The sequence below is a fragment of the Microplitis mediator genome, chromosome 11 (genome assembly GCF_029852145.1).
Source record: "Microplitis mediator isolate UGA2020A chromosome 11, iyMicMedi2.1, whole genome shotgun sequence".
Taxonomy (NCBI): Eukaryota; Metazoa; Arthropoda; class Insecta; order Hymenoptera; family Braconidae; genus Microplitis; species Microplitis mediator.
This window is the reverse complement of record NC_079979.1, coordinates 13,278,656-13,291,955: the sequence shown is the minus strand read 5'-3', so window position 1 is coordinate 13,291,955 and position 13,300 is coordinate 13,278,656. Positions and strand designations below refer to the sequence as shown.

At 29.0% G+C, this 13,300-nt stretch overlaps 1 protein-coding gene across 6 annotated transcripts in view; it reads left to right on the top strand.

Moving 5' to 3' along the window:
• The window catches only part of LOC130678017 (ankyrin repeat and sterile alpha motif domain-containing protein 1B), a 76,625-nt gene that overhangs the window by 32,291 nt on the left and 31,034 nt on the right, over nucleotides 1–13,300 (top strand). For 4 of the 6 annotated variants that reach the window (XM_057484986.1, XM_057484984.1, XM_057484983.1 and 1 more), the window contains 2 exons: nucleotides 6,116–6,290; nucleotides 9,736–9,777. In XM_057484986.1, the coding sequence (XP_057340969.1) occupies nucleotides 6,116–6,290; nucleotides 9,736–9,777 (217 nt within the window). The remainder of the gene's footprint in view (nucleotides 1–6,115; nucleotides 6,291–9,735; nucleotides 9,778–13,300) is intronic. The other 2 variants (XM_057484987.1, XM_057484985.1) reach the window with 1 other exon arrangement.

Sequence of the window (13,300 nt, the reverse complement as noted above, 5' to 3'; positions counted from 1 at the left end):
GATGACTAGATCACTTGCATCAATTCTCCAGTAGCCCGCAAATTTAACAATTTTACCTTTTTGTAGTATTCCTTGCAAGTCCTCTCCTCTCTTAAGTCTAGTTACGTTCGTTTTACGATTTATGACTATGCAGGTCTAATTAAAGCCTTCGTAAGTCTAAGTAAGTCCATTTCGAGCTTTTACACGGTAATAAATATTTTGCGGATATCACTATGCCAGTATGGGCGTGAACGCCGTACTGTATGGTATCGAAGATTTTTGTAGATTATAAAATTGTATGCATAGATGATTCAACCATTGCGGGAATAGTAACATTGGCAATAGTTGTTGCGGACGCCGCAATATCAGTATGGCCGTCAGGCCCATACTGCGTTGCCGTATTCACAATGCTTCTGGCCGATAAACCTAGTCTATCTACATCTATAAGCAGATTGCCATGTCTACTCTGAACCTAACTACCTCGTACCAACTTTATTCAAAAATCGTTAGCCCTAATAGCTCAGCTCAAAAATTTCTTGATTCCAAGATTTCTTTATTCCATTACATCATTATTCCAAGACATCGCTACCCAAACATTTGAGAAAAAATAAACAACTCAGTAAGCAGGAAAATGCTTTTTCTTCATATACCCGGACGAAAGTACGTACTTTCGGCCTCGAGTTTACGGCAGAAAGTCTAACATTTCTGCTGTGCTGGGATTACTCGCGCGCCATCTATAACAGCGGGCGGAAAGAAAGTAACAGCGGGACGAAAGAGTTTTTCGTGCACACTGGCACCCGGTTATACGTATACTACCGTCACTTCGAGGAGATTTGCTGACACTCTCGCTCATATTTATAACCTCAAAACTTGTCTAAAATTAATTTGAAATTTTATATGTCTGTGTATTTGGAAAAGTAAAATTTACTAAAGATTAATAAAAACACAAAAAATTATTTTTAATAAATTTAGTAATTAGAAATTATTTATGATACTAAAGTCAGCCGATGTCTACTAATTTTTTGATTTTTTTTTAAACGATATATTATAAATTAAAAAATTATTTAAAAAATTATGCCTACATTTTTTTAAAATTTTCTACAACACGGAAAGAAAATTATGGGAAGTTTTCCTATGCATTATGGGAATGGTTCCCATAATGGTATGGGAATCATTCCCATATATTATGGGAACCATTCCCATAATAGTATGGGAATGATTCCCATACCATTATGGGAATGGTTCCCATAATGATATGGGAATGGTTCCCATATTAGTATGGGAACTATTCCTATAATATTATGGGAACTATTCCCATAATGTTATGGGAACCATCCCTATAATATCATAAAATTTTTTTTTTTGCGCAATAGTGTAGAAATTTCCCTCGTGATATCGGGAGATTCAAATGAAGCTTCTTCGACGCTATATTTGTATGGAAACACAAAATTTTTTTTTTTTGTGTTTCCGGCTAATCAGCACATTGAATTTATAACGTATACACTATACTTGAATATGATTGGTTGCAGCATCTACGAGCATGCGCAACGAACCGCGAAGAAATTTAAAATTTGAAATTTTTACACATAAAGCATGAAGATAAAGTGTGAACTGCTTTTGATTAAATGTTAAAAATGATAATATTAATAAACTGTAAATAATTATGATCCTGAAGTTAGCAGACAATTAAAAATTTTTGGATTTTTTTTTTTCAACAAATCAATCACAAAAAAATAAAAAATAATAATATGCACATGTAGAAAATTTAAAAAACTACAGGTGCAATGTTTTAAAATATTTTTTTTTTTATAATTTATTGTTTAAAAAAAAAATCCAAAAATTATTAGACGTCGGCTAACTTCAGTATCATGTCAAATTAAAATTAATATAAACTTTTTGAGAATTTATACAAAAAATTTCAATTTTTGAAAATTTGAGATTTTATCAAAATTTAAATTTTTATTTCCAAAATTTGAATTTTTGTTTTTATGTTTAATAATATTTCTGTGTATTGTAGAAGTGATTACCACACTTTTCTTTAAATTAATTTTTTCATGATAATATGGGAACCATTCCCATAATATTATAGGAATGATTCCCATAATATTATAGGAAGTATTCCTATAAATTATAGGAACCATTCCTATAATTATAGGAACCATTCCTATAGTGTTATGGGTATCATTCCCATAATTATAGGAACTGTTCCTATAATTATGGGAAACATTCCTATAATTATAGGAACCGCTCCCATAATTTATGGTTGTAATTCCTATGATGGTATAGGAAAAAATTTCACAAAATTATGGGAACCGCTGCCATAATTTTCTTTCCGTGAAGTGCATATTTTTAGTTTTTATTTTTTTGTAATGGATTTAAAAAAAAAAAAGTAAAATCCGAAAATTGTTAATTGTCTGTTACCGAAAGGATCATAATTATAATTATTTCTTTTAACAATGTGTAATGATCATTTTTTTTGTAGATATATTTGATGCCTGCCCCCCGACCAGCAGCACTCGCTTCGCTCGTGCCGCAAATGTCGGGGCAGGCATCAATACATGCTAAAACGTGGTTATATAATTTATACATCTTTGATTTGTCAACGTACTTTCGTCCGGGTATAAAGAAAAATAGTATACACTACACGGACAGAAAGTTGGAGAGCCCTGAACTGCGCGTCTGATGACGCACGGTGCAGGAATCTCCAACTTTCTGCCCTTGTAGAGTAATATACTATCTTTTTCTCAGAAATTTGGGTAGAGTTGTCTTTGAATAATATTGTAATGGAGTAAAGAAATCTTAGAATCAAGAAATTTTTGAGCTGTGCTATTAGGGCTAACGATTTTTGAATAAAGTTGGTACGAGGTAGTTAGGTTCTGAGTAGACATGGCAATCTGCCCATCTATATAGTTTTGGCGGTAATACCATAGTATACATTGATTGACACGTCAGAAATTATGGCGGGAAAAACTAGTAGCATTGTGTTCTCGGTATTGTAGTATGGGTCTCAGGGCCATGTTGTTTCGCCGTGCCTGCTATGTATACATGTAGGCAATACAATAGCTCCAGTATTATACAGTATAGTAAATAACGCCATACTTCTGGGACTCGTTACAATACTGTCTTGGAATATTTCACATACTATTTTAGTATCTATCTTGAGACCATACCAGCATGGTGTTGAACGCCATGCATTTATTACCGTGTACAATAATTGTCCTAAAAATTCTAAAATGTAGGTTTTCAATGCTTATTTAGGTTCAAAGTATGCCTTAGATTTGATCGGGATGTGTTCAATTATTTAACGTGAAATTGGTGTTAAAGATCAACACAAACGCAATGTGTTTAATTAACACTAAAATTTGTGTAGACCGTTTGCACCACGCGATTTTTGTTTAATTTAACACAAAATTTCTAATTGTGTATATAAAATAGTAGACATTAATTGGTACACTAATAAAAAATTTATAAATTAAATAAAAAGCGTGAGTTGGCTGCGCGAGCCGAAGGCTGATGCTGCCAACAAACGAATTCCAGGCGTTTTTTTTCACTAAAAAAATTAAATTTGCCGCGTTTATTTGATTGCGAATATTAAAAGGTATTTTGTAAGTGATAAAACATTTAAAAAAATTTAATAAGTCGATAAGAGAGCTTGAAAGCTTTGAAGTAAATAGCGGGAATTTATTTTCGTGAACGTGACGTGGGAGAGCAATTTCAGACGTCAGAATCGAATAGAGATTCTCGTTACGTTTGAGAAATGTTACCAGAAGTGTCAGGATAGAAAATGGAAGATGCAAAAACGAGTGAGTTGAGTCGAGAATACCTAGTGTAGTCTAGTCTGTAGACTGTAGACAACCGAGTATAGACAACATGTGAGGAGAGAGATAAAGAGAGAGAGAGATAGTAAAGAGAATCTGAAGAAGAGAGTAGACAATTCAAGATGTATTTACGGAAAATACGCGTGTGAAGGAGAATTTGATGTAGGGTACGTGGATGGTTGGATTTCACCCGTCAACTTTCGCGTGTCCAACGAAGCGGCAGAACGCAAGACGTCGACACCCTTTGAATAATGAAGCCTTTCCTGCACTACACTCTGTCTCAGTACTTCTACCATACTATAATGTGATATATATATATAGATATATATTTCCCTTGAGTTTCTCAACCCGTTTATATGTCGTCTTTACTCGTGAAATCAACAAATTTGTACCTGCGGTTTCGCCTCCATGTCTTTCTTAGTCACTAACTCACTCACTCACTTACTCGCGTCTTTACACAGGCATCCTTATCCTTATTTTCCCAAATTTAATACACAACATCTGATGTAAGATCTGACTACTGTATGCAAGATCTGCCTGTCTGCGTTTCTTATGAGCACTTTAGTTAAACAAGATTAAGAAAGACACCGGTTTAAATCACCGACTCACCATTTATTCTGTCAACAAACCTTTGTAAATATGTATGTATATATATAAATGTATGTGTACACTGAGCTTATTTGTTTACCTACACTAGCTTCGTATTTATCATGTAAAATATTTACGGTTGAGATGAACATTCGGCTCACATTTCCGCGCTTTTCATATTTGTACTCGATGTTTTTCCGTTAGTATTTTTTTTTTTTTTTTTTTTTTTTATTATCAGACCACAGAGAACAGACCGCGAAAGAATTCCATTTCAATAAATTTGCATTGAAATCGCGTCAGTTTTTATTTCCCGACTATATGAATTTCATTTTTACATTTTTACGTCTTTGTGTTTTTTTTGGTAAAATTTTCGCGGCTATTGAAATGGAAATTTTTTAGTTGTAATGTTACTATTAATACTCGCACTAATGGATAAAAAATCATTTTTATTTTTTTTGTTTATTAAAAATATTAAATTCCATTTAAAAAATAAAATTTTCTATCTACTATTCATTCAAAAAAGTTCGGCGAATTTCCTACACGAATTGAAAATTAAATTTATTAATAAATTATTTTTTATAAAAATTTTTACCTTCGTCGGGAATCGAACCTTGATCGTTTGAGGTCACTTGTAACCTTATATCTCTAATAGTCCATTTATTAATTTAGTTACTGAAAAAATAAATAAAAAGTAAAATTTGATTTTTTTCTAAATTCTAAGCAGGTCAATATAATAAAAATGAACAAAAAAACTAGTAATTATTTGAAAGTAGGGCGAACTTAAATTTTGGCCATAAAAAATCGAAAAAAATTTTTTTTCAATTTAAAAAAAAAATTTCTAAAAAATTTGCAAAAAAAAGATATCAATAAATTTTTAATGAAACAGATAAAGAAAAAGTTATTTTTGATTTTCAAATGAAAAAAAAATGTCATTTATTCAGCAGTCAATATTTTACTTATGAACGCTTACACTGTAAAAATGGCTTCCACCATCCGAAGTTCCAGAGATTAAAAAAAAATTACTTTGCATACGCCCTTATTAAAAGAAACGATTCGAAACGATTTGCAATGTTAAATGCCCATAAGAAAGACAATTCAAAAGTATTCAAAAGCATTCAAATTTCGGAGTCATCTCCGATTTCACTATTAAAATAAATTTCTTTTAGTAGTGAATTTCACTCCGAACTGGATCTTCAATATTAAATTAAACTTCCCTTCGAATTCGTAGGGATTACGGATTTTATTTAAATCCGAATTCACTCCGTCACTTGAACTTTTAAAAAAAATTACTCCGCATGCGGAGTAAATAAAAGTTTGTCTATTCAGCGGAGTGATTTGGATTTTATTTCAATCCGCATTCATTCCGATTCAGTTTCAATATTAAAATAAACTCTCCAGAGTAAATTTCACTCCGAAGGGATTAAATAAATAAACAGTCATCCGCTTCGCACTTACTCCGAATTTACTCCGCTAATTTTTTACCGTGTAAAAGATTTAAAAAAAATCAAAAATTAAAAAAAAAATTTATTTTTGAACTTTTCATGACCAAAAATACGATGAAAATTACTAAGAAATTTTTTGATGCCGTGATAAAATTATATTTCCCAAAAATCATCAAACTCAATAATTAATATAATTATTTTTTTCAATTAATTATAAATAATTAATTAAGATAATTATTTGTTTACATACATAGTAAGTGTATGTAAAATCCGTAAATTATTTTAAAGGTATACAAACGTCGGTCACGTGACATGGAAACAGAAACGGACGACGATTTGTTACAATTTCAACCAAGTGGCTCATTAGACGCCTCAAGTGGTTCATTATCAAGCGTGTCCTTATCTGACAAAAGTATGTCCGCAGACAACGTCGAGGAGTACTTCGGTGACGTCCCGTTTGCAGGTAAACAGCAACAAACGCTTGGCTGCACCGCATGACGCTTTATGCCCTGGTGTACATGCATATTATCGTTATTTTGTTACTGTGTCCGTACACTTACAAATACAAACAAATGATTATATATTTATTCAACTCACTTGTGATTGGATATTTTTAATTTTACATGTGGCCAATGTTTCAATAACTCTACCACTTATTATTTTAATTTATATATTTATTATTACGACGATATATTTTTTTACGATCTGGTAATTCGGGAGTGAAAATAAACAGTAGTAATTAAAAAAATTGTACGCTGGCGTTTTATTGAAATTTTTAAAAAATACAATAAAAATATTAAATTGTATTTTAATGCGCAGTTTCAACAAGGGTTTGAGGTATTTCAATATTTCAATTATTATTATTAATATATACATTTATATATACATATATATATATAGAGGGCCAGATATTTATTTTATGCTGCTGTAGTCATTGGCTTTTTATACACCGTTTATTTAAATTAATTAATTTTACTTTATTTAATTAAATATTTCTATTTTTTTTTCGTTTTGAAATTCAGAGGCTTATGTAATTGCGAACAATTGTTTTCTTTAATTTTATTGGAAATCATTTTTTTATGTAATTTATATTTATATTGTTATTATATTTATATATTATTATCAATTATATTAATAATTACGCTCATCCAAAAAATTTGAGAATAATGAGAATTCAAAGTAAAGAGAAAATTCAAATTACTGTAATTTGAATTGCAATTATTTGTATAGACGTGGAAAAATTTTTCAAAGCTCAAGTATTTCAGATGCGCTTCACTTAATTTCAGTTTGAAATGCGCTTTAGTAAATTTGTGTGAAAAAAATTCAGTGAAGTTGTGAGTCGGAAAAGAATGATGGAAAATTTTGTAATTTTTGGGATTGAGATTTTTTTGAGGTAAATTTTTTTGAAAATTTTGTATGGTTTGATTTTATTTAATGGATTTGAAAACTTGTGGTTTAATAAAACATAATTTTTTGGAGATTTCTACGATTTCCTTTGAAAAAGTCATGAAAATTTGATAATCCTAAATTAGCAGACAATTCAAAATTTTCGAATTTTTTTTTTTCGACAATTCAATTTAAAAAAATCGGTCTATCGGTTGACCTTGCGGGCCAGCCCCAAAGCTTCCCGCTGTTTTCGAGCTCCTTGAGCTCGAAAACATTGTTGTAGATGTATTTCCGAGCTCGAAAATACTTTTGTATGCCATTGTTTTAAAAAAAAACATTTTTTAGCATTTCTTTCTCCCACGATATCGCGCGAACGAAATAACCGATTTTGATGGTTGAGGCGGCAATCGACGCGGTTTATTAAGTTCTAGAGCTGATTAGATTTTGAAATCGAATGATTCAATTTGTTTGTAGATATCCGAAAAAAAAACGTTTTTCACTATTTTTTAATCAACGATATCTCGTAAACGAATTGACCTATTAAGATGGTTGAGGTGGCAATCGACGTGTTTTATCAAGTTCTAAAGCTGATCAAATTTTAAAATTGATTTATCCAGTCGTTTTTGAAAAATTTCAAAAAAACCAAAAAAAAATTTTTTTCGAATTCTTTCGTCAACGGTTTATCTTGAACGAATAGACCGATTTTGATGGTTGAGGTGGCATTCGACGCGGCTTATAAAATTTTAGAGCTGATTAAATTTTGGAATCAATCCATCAAGTAAATTAAAAGTTATCCAAATAAAACATTTTCGAAAAAATTTTATTTTTAAAATATCTCCGAACGCACCCTACCGATTAAGCTCAAATTTTTACAGCTTCAAGATATCAACAAGCCGCGTCGAATGACACTTCAAATATCAAAATCGGTTCATCCGTTCAAGAGTTATGAATATTTACACACATACGTACGTACACACATACCTTCACTCGGACATCATCGTGAAATTAGTCAGAATAGCTTCCTAGAACCTCAAAACGTCAAAATCTTATAAAAATTCGGTTTTTGCAAATCGGACCGAAACCAATAACTTCGAGAATTTTTGAAAATTTTCAATTTTCTTAGCGGGAAGTTAAAAAAAAGAAAACTAAAAAAATGCACATGTAGAAAATTAAAAAAACTATCGGTGCAATTTTTTTTTTTTTTTTTCAAGTTTATCGTTTTTAAAAAAATCCACAATTTATTAGACGTCGGCTAATTTCAGGATCATAAAATTTGATACAAATTTTATTTTGTTTAATTTGAAATTCGGGAAACGTAAACGGTTTAAAATGAAAAGATTTAAAAACGGAAAATTGAAGTATAAGATTCAAGTTTTTAGAGAAAAATGCAAATAAATTTTTAGAAATATATAATATATAAACATAAATGTAAATGAATCCGAAAATTTCATTTGTTATTTTGAGTGTAAATGTAGCAGACATCAGACAAATTTAAAATTAATAAGAAATCGAGTAAGTAATTAATGAAATAAAAGTGAAAAAAATGCGCATTTAAAAAATTTTAAAATTAATGTGCATTTTTCATAAATATTATTTTTTTAATTATTTACTCTACTTATTTATCATTTTAAATTTGTCTGATGTCTGCTACATTCACACTCATTTTATTTTTAAAAAATGAATTACAAAAATTTCGAGCTATTTATTTAATTCCTCTTGAAAACTACAAATTTCGAGCATTGAAATAAATTTTTTTCCACTTCTATATAATTTTTTTTAATTACTTATTAGTAAAGAAAATATCTAATATTCAGTTTTTTAATTTCGGTCAAAAAAATGAAATTTTAATTGAAAATAAATTCTTGTCATCAGTAAAAATATTCAGAAATCAAAAATTGACCGAAATAAGAATTTAATTCTAATGACAATTTTCCAAAAATAACATTTCTAAAATTCTCAAATTTTTTTAAAATTTTTTCGTAGGCACTTATAGATACGTAGGACTAGAAAAAAAAATTTTATTGTTGAAGTTCAACAATTTTTTAATTAGTCTGTGATTATGTAAATTTAATTATTAATATATTTTTATTCGTTTTTTTTAATGCATACATAGTAAGATTAGATGACTATTTTAATAAAAATAAAAAAAAACTATTTATAAATTATTATATTAATATAGAAATTACAAATTAAATAAATTGTACATGATTGTAGTTAATGCAAAAGTATTAGACCAAGTATTAGTTATTTAAACAGAATTATGCATAATAAATAAAATCTTAACTAGTTACTAATTATTAAAAATATATAAACAAATACACATATATATTATATTATTATAAAAAAAATTGACAGTTTATAGTGCATATTATAACACTATTATTTTGCCAATAAATATTGTGCCATTGTGTTTGCTGTGTCTTGATTTATTTTTCGGCTTTTTTTTGGTCGCCCTGCTTTCACGACTTTATTTATTTATATAACACTTTTATTACATTTTTTTTGGAATATATTTATTATAGTAGCTAATATGGACGTGCCAAACCACGGACGTTCCCTAGACAGTAAGTTAAATAATACAATTTTTTTTTTTTTAATCAAATATCTGCACGTCATGAATTTTTTTTATTCACTCACCATCATGTTCATTATCGTTTTTATCAAGATTTAATTATCATTCAATTGCATGAATCAGCGATTCGACAAAATGGCCACTGAATTTATTTTTACAACAAAAAAATTAAATTACTAATTACAAGATTTTTTTTTAATCGATATATTTTTCAATCCACAATTTTTTTTTTAATTCATTTACTTTCAAATCAGTCTCATATTCGGAGGTGTAATAAAAATTAAAGTAATCAAGCAATCGAGTTAATTTTTTTTCTGACAGCTCGATACTACTCCAAAATATGATTTTAATAACAAATTATTATTTAATTAATTATCATATAATAATTATCAATAAATACAAGCGAGATGTAACAGCTGTCATCTGCCATCTTTAAAAAATTATCAGTATCCTAATATCGATAAAATAGAAATATACAATTAATTAATTCAGCAATTGACAAAATTCTAATTAATTATTATTATGAACACCCGTGTAAAAAAAAAAGTTTGTCCAAAAAGATTCAAAAAATTTCGACAATTGGAACTTCTGAACTTGAGATAGATTAGAACTTCGAGTGAAACTTTTTTTGAATATTTTGCTCCCTTTTTAGGTAAACCTCTTAACTACATTTTTTCAAAATTAATATTATGAGTGGAAAACATTCTTTAGTACTGATATTGCGTTAAAAGAGCTTCAAATTTTAATAATTATAACAGAATGTTCGAGAAACTTAAATTTTAATATTTCCATTAACGCCCCGAGTCGAAAAGTTTCAGCATTAATTCAGACTGATTAAACTGATAACCAACAGTAGGAAAAAAATGAAAAGTGGCTATTTAAAATACATTAAAAAATGAGTCTGAACTCAGACTGAAAGGTCGTCATATTTTACTTTTTAGGACCATCAGGCTGAAATTAAGCTTGAAAATAAAATCAATTAGTCAGACTATTCAGTTTGACAAAAGCGTCAAATCAGGCTCTTCAGGTTAAAAATATGCTTAATTATAGCAGTGTGATCAGCTTCAAATCAGTGCAGACTTAAGGTTTTTCAGGTCTAAATTATGCTCTATAATAGCAGTGTGACAGTTTCAATTCAAGTCTAAATTTTGTAAAATAGCAGTTTATTCAGTTCGAAAATAAGCTCAAAAGTTAAACTAGTTTTGAACTGAATAACTGACGATTATTCAGCTTGAATGCAGTGTCTTTTCAATTATATACTAGGATGTTCAGTTTTAAAACGGCCTGAAAATTTTACGTCAGTTTGAATCTTAAGCTTATTCAGGTTGAATCCAGCTTTAACTTAATTCCACTAGCAGGCTGATCAGTTTGAAATAACGTCAACTGACAGGATGGATGGTTTAAATTCAAGACTCAATTAAGCGTAGTCAGTTTAAAGTAAGTTTCAGTTCAGCGCAGTCAGCTTCATTTAAGGTTTAATTAAGCCTAATGAGTTCGAAATAATGCTGAAACTTTCTGACTCGGGGCACGTGTAACAAGAATGGATGTTTTGACCGATTCCTGAAACAATTATAATTTTGCAGTTACAAGATTCAGCTAGAAAGGGAACGATTTGTAATTTTGATAGAAAAAAAAAAAAAAATTATCTAGGATTTTATGAGCGGATTTTGAGTAAAAAAAGAACGTTTTTAAAAGACATTTCTCAAAACTCATTTTTACTACGTACCCTCGTTCCTAAAAAAGTTCTCATTAGAAACCAATAGCCTCATAAAAGTCAAAAGAACGTTAATAAAAAGTTTCAAATTATAGTTTTTTTAACTTTTTCGGAACCAGGGTAAAATGTAGTAAATTTGTTTTAAAAACCTTCTTTTTTGACCCAAATATCGCTCATAAAATCCTAGATAATCTTTTTCTTCCCGCGGTTTTCGAGCTCACAGAGCGCATTATTGTCGGTATTTCTAAGCTCTTCGAACTTGAAAATACCTTTACGTACATTGGTACTGTCAAGCTCTTCGAGCTATAAAAAAAGTTATATTTTATAAAAAACTGTAGAATATTTAAGAAATTGAAACTAAATACAAAAAATGAGGCAAATTGTTATTTTCTTAATTTTTCGTCATCGACATATTTTAAGATTTGAGGTGGCATTTGATGCAGCTTTATAATTTCTAACGCTAAAAGAATACTTTGGAAGGTATCAGTTGAAGGATTTTGGTTTTATTAACAAAAAACACTTAGCAACCATACACGGAAAAAAATGAAGTATATAAATTGAGAATGACAAGTAATATAATGATAAAGTGATCAGTAAATACCATCATTCTAAATAGTAATTTTTTCGTTTATGATTCAAACGTGAATAATTACAGGATAAGTATGAAAATTTATTGTCTATGTAAGAAAAATTTCTATTTGAACTTTAAAAATCGTAACTGATACCTAGAAAATAGACGATACGTATTATAAAATTTACTATTTGAATGTTAAAATTCCCCATATTGACAACCGGGTTGCGGGTTATAATTTCAAATAGTAATTTTTTAAGTTTTTTTTTCCGTGTATTGAAGTTGATAAAATTTTATAAGAGTTCATTTAATATTATAGTTGATTTTTGTATTTGAGTTATTACATTAGAAGGAGGGGTTTTTGTATTAATTTTTTTAAAAATCTACCTTCCATTCTGGCTGCCAAATGGAATTTTTTTTTTTTCGTGTTAAAATTACAAAAGTTCCACGCAAAATTTAAATCTGTCTCAAATTTACAAATCCCACTGTCGATATTTTTTGGAACAAATTTTTTTACACGGGCAATAATATTTTATTTTACTTGTAAATTTTTTTTATTTTTTTTTTTTAACAGTGGCCATGATGTTTAAGTAGACAAAAGTAATTAAAATGAATAAGGTAAGAAAATTAAAAAAACAAATTGAGTAATAAATAAATAGCCAATTAAATAAAATGATATTGGCATACATACATAGATATATATATTTAAATAATAATATGTAATAATAAATACAATAGTAATCTCATATATGATGTACACACGCTGAGTGAGCGTAGATAATTTACAATTGGAGCAAGGTGAGAGCACGGATGAATGACTGCACTGTTTCTCACCATTGTTTTTTTTTTTTTTATTTTTGAATATAATTAAAAAATAATTGTGAAAGCCTACGCCAGTGTTGTAAATAGCTCAAGTTAGCAATTAATATATTTACACCTGGCGTGTATAATTAGTGTGATATTAACTAGCGACTTTCTTAAATGAAAGCCCTGATTTTTCATAAATTTTTTATAAATTTATCAGTTTTTTATTACTGTAATTGTCTGGTAATTAACTTATAATATTTTTGAATAAAATATAGTTTGAATAAATTGCGCGCGAGTAAATCACGTTGATCGAAGTGTGGAACACGAGTCAACTGATAAGATTATAGAACTCTGGTAAATGTTGCACATGCAGCTGATAAAAAAATTCTTTGTTTTTTTTTCTCAGTATCGATTAATACTGTA